We start from the raw sequence: 6,659 nt of genomic DNA on the forward strand, positions 1-6,659 counted from the left end.
TATGATTAATTCCAAAAAATATCAATATGGGTATTAATGTCAATTAACTACATGTTTAGTTATAACTAACTTTTAAAAGAAATCCCAAAACTTTAAATTCATACAACATATATCAAATTAAAGATAATTTCATAAGGATTCCGAAGATATCCTACATGCATATGTTTCGACGTCAAAATTTTAAAAAAAAATTGAATTTTTTTTAATTTTTTCGTACAAGCAGAAATGTTTCTGTCAACATACTATATAAAATGTGTCAATATAATACATGTAGAATGTCAATATAAGGAATGGGTTAACATTCTTAAAGCATCGTGTTGACATTCTCAAAGCAGTGTGTTGATATTTTCCGAACACTATATTGACATTTTCATCCAAAACCTTAATTTGGAATTTTTTTTTATCTTTTTTGATTTAATTAATAAAAACGAAAATTACACATGACAAATTGTAGACCGCACGTTTTCTAAAATCATATGGCCTTGAATTAGTTGTAGTTAACAATTAAATGACGAGTTAGCAATTGATCACTCCCCTAGCAACTAACCTAGCTCTATCGGTAGGTTAATAATCCTACACCTACAAACAAACAACACATATTCAAAATTAATAGATAAAAGATCAAACAAACAACACATATTGAAAATTAATAGATAAAAGATCTAAATGATAAATTTTATACATTCGAGATTCCTACTCTTAATTAACAAGTAAGGATCCTAAATATTTATATCACATCTATGATATCGTCCAACTTCTAAGTGAAAGAGATAAGAAATTAGAATTAATTTTACATAAATTACACATTGAAGATTAATTAAGTCAATATTGATTATGATAGTTGTCCTAATAAATATTCTGATGAGCTATAATTAAGTGAAAATACAAGATTAGGTTTAGCATGTCCAAGTTTACTTGGATCACTAGCCAATCCCATCAAAGTCAAATAAAAATCAATTGAAATGTGACATTTAATTTTCCTTCGATTGACTTGAGGTCAATCAAATTCTTTTTGCAGTAGTGTTGTTTGAATAATAGTCATATTACAGAAACTTTAATCCAAGAGTCATATCACATATTCACATTTAGCATGAACCCTATAAATCAAACCATTTTGAACCGAGGAAATTGGCCAGTTCGGTCATGAACCGGCCTGCCGGTTGAACTGTCCGTGTCAAGTCTAAACAATGATCACATATAAAAAATTTATAATCTCACAAATTGAAACATAATGATAATCTTCGCACTACCATAAAAAACCTGCACTGCATGTCATAATATGTAGTACTATATTCATTGATAATATATGTAAAAACACATGAAAAGAGAATCCAGACATGATTATTCCAACACTTGATTAATAAGTAGAGCAATCCCCAACCACCTAATTTGTTCTTCGCAAGAACATTAATTAACCGCGTTGCTTATAAATAATGTTACTGCTAAATATGTAAGATTCTGCTAGTACTAAGTATATCACAATATTAGAAGTTAATCTCTTTTGCCAGATCTTTCATATGCCAAAGTAGTTAAGCCACATGCCTATTTCCCAATCTTCTAAGGGTTCAATTTCGGTTGCCATATCCAAATCAACTTCATTTTCCACACCTGAATTCTGCTGATCATCAGTTGTCATCACAACCTCATCACTACTTCGATGGTGGTGGTGCAACGCCACCGGCCGCCTATCAAACGCCCTCGGAAATTTGGATCTCTTGTAAATTCGGCACAAACTGAGCTCTTCCTTCAGCTTAATTTTCATGACAAGTAATTCATATAAACATTCAAATCAATTAATCATTATCAAATACTCACATTATAAAGCCCTAGAAACAGACCTGAGGAATAGCAGCAGCAGAAGATTGATCATAGAGTTTATACTCGTTCATTTTCCAGCTAGTTTTAGACCCGTGGGGAGCTCGGCCCTCGTAAAATACCATGGTTTTTTTCCTTCCAATTCGGATATTTTGACAAGTATAAACATCACAAGGAGAGCCAGTAGCTTTCCAGTATCCAGTCTCGGTTAGGCGATTAGGTCTTCCTCCGCGGGCTTCCCTTTCTTGCATCGCGGTGAAGAAGAACCACTGATCTCCGTCGCCACGACACACTTCTCCAGCAAATTCTGCTCAACAGCACCCAATTATAAACTTCACACTTAAATAATTTACATGAAAAATTAAAAGGTTAGTTACAAGAATGGAAAATAAATAAAAATTGATGTTAATTAGTACGTGGTAGCTCCCAAGGGTTGTAGTCGTAGATAGGGAGGATTGGTATAACCCTATCAATAGCCGGTGTGGGGCCATTCAGCTTCTTTGGGAGATAATAAGAGAGCAGCTCTTCCTCAGTGGGATAGAACCTAAAACCTACAACCACTTCTTCATCATCCATATTACTTGTTTATATTTATTTATAAGTATATATATATATATATATGTATCTATCAATCAAAAACACATGATGCATTCATTCAATTGAGGAGATATAAGAGGCAATGAATGACATGTTAAAAACTCATTTTTTAGGGTACATTTATAGGGAGAGATTTCCATTTTCTGCATTAAGAAAGACTGAGATTAGTTTTAATTTGAAGTGAAAAAGTTTTCAAAGTTGCAAGCTGGCAAGCGATTCCTTTTGTGTTTCCTTATTCAACATACTTAGAAGAATTATACTCCCCAACAACGATTAATTGTCATGAGTTTGTTCGGTTCAGATTTTAAGAAATGTAGTTGAAAATTGATTCAAAAAAAGGTGACTATTACTTTTATTAATTTTATAATAAAATGTGAGTGAAATATGTTTGTGTAATGTGAGGTCCATAAATAAAAATAATAAAAAAGTAAATGAGATAATTAATTGTGGAGGGATGAAAAGGAAGTTGTGTCTTTTAATTGTGGATGGGGGAGTAATAGTCAAGATACATAGTTTATTTATTTATTTACATAAAGTGTATAAAAGGGATATGCCGTGCACATTACTGCATGATATAATACCATCTCCATTAAGCTAGTTAGTGGTAAACTGGTAACTAAAACTGTGGGTTCAATATTTTAGGCATGTCAAGTGTTTAATAAACAACCATTAATTTGGTTTTGTTTTGTGTTTTTTTATCAGTTATCCACACTTTGCGATGGAATTAAAATTGGATAGTTCGACGATTCTAATTATCATGAAATTATTTTTCAACGCATTCCATACAACCAGGATATTGCCTCCGCCTGATTCAATGGTTTGATTATGTTTTTTTAAATACATATTTAATGGTATACTAAAAGTAGTAACTCTCACATCTAATAACTTTCTCTTATACACGCAGTCAACTTTTCTAACAACACTAGTTTTTTAAATAAGAAACATGGATTAATTAGTCATTAAAGTGAAGCTCTTTAGATGTAACTAATTTTAAAATAAGAAGTATGTACAGTTGAATTTTAATTTCCTAAGTAAAAGTCTTTAAGCAAAGGAAAAAAGAAGATATTCCTTTAGAATACTATGATTCACTATGATGATCGATAGTAATCACGAAACTTCTCCTAGATTTCGTGTCTGCCTAATTCCACAAATAGGTAGAAACACCCCACAGTCCCACACGGTCTGACTGCATAATAAATTAATTGTTAGGGTCTTCTTTATTAGTAATAAAACTGATTGCATGCAAGATTGTTTTTAGGTCTTTTTGCTAATATTCTGCATGGTTTAATAAAGTTATTAGGTGGTTGTAATTGGGAGGAGAGTGTATTTAGCGTGTGGATAATATAATACTTAATTTCTTTGGTAAATAAATTGTAAACATTGGAGCAATATATAAAGTGTTATTCCCTCCGTCCCATAAAAATAAGGACATTTTCCTTTTGCGTCTCTTCCATAAAATATCTCATTTCCATTTATGAAAAGTTTTCACAAATTCATTACTCATATACATCAATTTATTTACAACTTATATCACTAGATTCCTCCATTAAACACTGCTACAATAGTAGCGAGGGTTCCAATAAATCCACTTACACTATTTCAACTACCTTTCTTCTCATCTCTCTTACTTTACCAATTATATATTAATTCTCGTGTCATCTCAAATGTCCTTATTTTTTTGGAATGAATGAGGTATTGGTAACTAAATCACGAACTATGATAAAATTTTGGTATATCTGGATGAACTTAAAACTTGGTTTAAAAAATGAGCTTGGACGCAATAGCTAATTTCCCACAAAATTAGTTTTTGGCCACATTTTGAATTCTGAAGAATTACTCCCTATATCCTTAAAAATAACAACTTTTGAAATGGTACATACTTTAATTTATAATTGGTAAAATAAGACAAAAATAGAAAGAAAAATTGGTTGAAGTATATTTAGTGGATAACGGGTCCCACCATTAGAGAGAACAAAAATTTCTTGAAATAGAAAGTGCAAAATTTTAAGGAACAGACCAAAGTGAAAAAAATTGAAACACTTTAGGTGGTGTTTGGTTCGTCAGACAAAATAGTAAGATAAAATATGGAATAAATTAAGATGGATTTTGTCTAGGATTAAATTAGTATTCGATTTTGTATTATTGTTCGGTTGCCCATAGATTATGTATAAAATACTTTCAGTAAGGTGTTTGGCAATTAAGATTAATTATATATTTCTTTTAATTTTAAAAAAAGATCAAACATAAATTTAACATATTTTGCCAATGATAATATTTAAGCTATTAATTTATTTCTTACACTTAATTAAGCAAATGATAATGATTAATCCGACCAATGGATTAAAGAGAAAAGAAAAGCATGGGGTGAGAATAGACTGAGAAAGAGAGAAGAGACTGCAAAGGACGAGGCTGAAGAGAAAAAAAGACAGATTAAAATTGTTGCAGGGGTAGGGCTATGAGTCTCGGGCTTTTAGTTAGTCATGGATCATATGAAAATTGAATCTAAAAAGTCGAACTATTTATTATTATTAAAGGCAGATTAGGATTAAATCTTAAGTTTATTATGACAAGCAAACAAGCACGTATTATGTTAAGGGTCCGTTTGGTGACCCCTGTTTGGACGTAATAGACGACAAATCTATGCAATTCTCATGGTTCGGTGACCATTTGTTAACTCTGCATAGCCCGTCACTTTGCAGCCGGCCCGCACTGTTTGAGCCATTTATCGTCTAATAGAAATCACGGAAGCCAGCCAATATTTGAAATCGGGTCCGCTACAGTTAACTAGATTTGGAGACAAAATTCCAAATTTGTCCCTGAAATATTCGAAACAATCCCAGACCACAAATTCACTCTCATTTGTTCAACACGCCTTCTCTCTCTTCCACTCTCACTCTCTCTCTCTCTCTTCCACTCCCACACTCTCTCTCTATCTCGTTCTATCTCTCCGTCTTCCCAACACAAGAGCATTTGCGCCGGAGAGTAGATCAAAGTCGGTGATGACACCGTACCGAAATGCTACCAGACCTGTGTAAAACTTGTCGTTTCTCCTCTGAATCTCGTATCGAGCGCACGAAATACTTCGCAATTTGTTCGTCTTCTTCATTGTTTGTGTCTCTATTATTACCGTTTGCTAATTCACTCAATTTCCTCAGATCTGTGTTGATCCGACCGTGTGTGGAGCCGGCAAATGAGCAATATCAACCGCATCTGCCGTGAGTAGGTATCCCGCTTTAAACCATGATTTGATTTTTATATTGGGTGGCTTAAATGTTATGGTTGTGTATACCGATTTTTCATTAGAACCAGTCAACAATTCTGTTGTATTTTGGGTGAATTCCCCTTTCCTCGTATGTTTTTTCTTTTAGTTGGATCTGTGCTTTTGAATTCCGTGAATATGTTAAAGTCGATTTAGTTCCGGCGAACCAGATCGACGGTTTGACGAAAGTAAGTTTTTAAATTTATGCGTTGTCCCGATTGTCGTCTTTGCGTTTTGTTCCTTTCGTGCAATTTGCAGTTTTTTGATAAAGCGTGTGTCTTGGTAATGTTTTGGTTAATTTGTAAACATTTTTTGTCTGCCTGGTGTTGGTATAGATGAGGAAATCACGTAGTAAATCTGCTTTGGTGTGCATCATGGTGGAGAATATAACGCAACAGTTGTGTTTATTAACCACATCTTTAATTCATCGTTATCTGAAATGTAAAGGCCGGAAGAAGCGGCTCCGTATTCTGGAGAACGCTCGGCGTTACAGTGTGCTTAATAAGCTTCCTATCCAAGTGAAGCATATGGATCGGCTTATTAAGCTCACTGACTACGACTGCCTCGCCAACCTACGAATGAACCAGAACACTTTCGGTCGCCTATGTCGTGTTCTTTCCATTCGTTCTGGTCTAACAACTGGAAAGTGTGTTGGTGTCGAAGAACAAGTTGCGATGTTCGTGCTCGTCTTAGCGCATCATCAGAAGAATCGCGTTGTGAAGTTCCAGTTTTGGCGGTCGGGATCCACCATGTCGCATTACGTGAACAAAGTCTTGGGGGCTGTATTGAGTCTACACGATATATTGCTTTCCAAGCTGGATGCGGTGACATAAGGCTATTTGGACTACCGTTGGAAATGGTTCCAGGTGTGACGAGTGGTTGAATGTATGACTTTGTGATTCCAGATATTCAAATAACTCGGCTTGTTGCGTTCATAATGCCAGAGATGTCTTGGTGCTCTTGATGGTACCCATATAAACGTGTTAGT

At 34.0% G+C, this 6,659-nt stretch overlaps 1 protein-coding gene across 2 annotated transcripts; it reads right to left on the minus strand.

Moving 5' to 3' along the window:
* Positions 1 to 1,270: 1,270 nt before the first annotated feature.
* Positions 1,271 to 2,391, minus strand: LOC125221613 (NAC domain-containing protein 90-like). Of its 2 annotated transcripts, none has more exons than XM_089063385.1 (3): positions 2,232 to 2,391; positions 1,839 to 2,110; positions 1,271 to 1,750 (listed from the first exon to the last, which is right to left on the minus strand). In XM_089063385.1, the coding sequence occupies exons 1-3, from the start codon at positions 2,389 to 2,391 to the stop codon at positions 1,514 to 1,516; spliced, it is 669 nt and encodes a 222-aa protein (XP_088919511.1). In that variant the 3' UTR covers positions 1,271 to 1,513. The 2 variants fall into 2 exon arrangements, with proteins under 2 accessions (XP_088919511.1, XP_047979771.1); XM_048123814.2 differs by having other exon boundaries at positions 1,839 to 2,122.
* Positions 2,392 to 6,659: the final 4,268 nt, after the last annotated feature.

This window comes from Salvia hispanica, chromosome 2 (genome assembly GCF_029641045.1).
Source record: "Salvia hispanica isolate PSC_SH4W2 chromosome 2, Shi_PSC_v1, whole genome shotgun sequence".
NCBI lineage: Eukaryota > Viridiplantae > Streptophyta > Magnoliopsida > Lamiales > Lamiaceae > Salvia > Salvia hispanica.

Coding starts and splice junctions, on each gene's coding strand:
- LOC125221613 (XM_048123814.2), bottom strand. CDS start 2,391: ATGGATGATGAAGAAGTGGTTGTAGGTTTTAGGTTCTATCCCACTGAG. Junction 2,123..2,231: donor CAACCCTTGGGAGCTACCAC/GTACTAATTAAC, acceptor GCTGTTGAGCAG/AATTTGCTGGAGAAGTGTGT. Junction 1,751..1,838: donor CTGCTGCTGCTATTCCTCAG/GTCTGTTTCTAG, acceptor ATGAAAATTAAG/CTGAAGGAAGAGCTCAGTTT.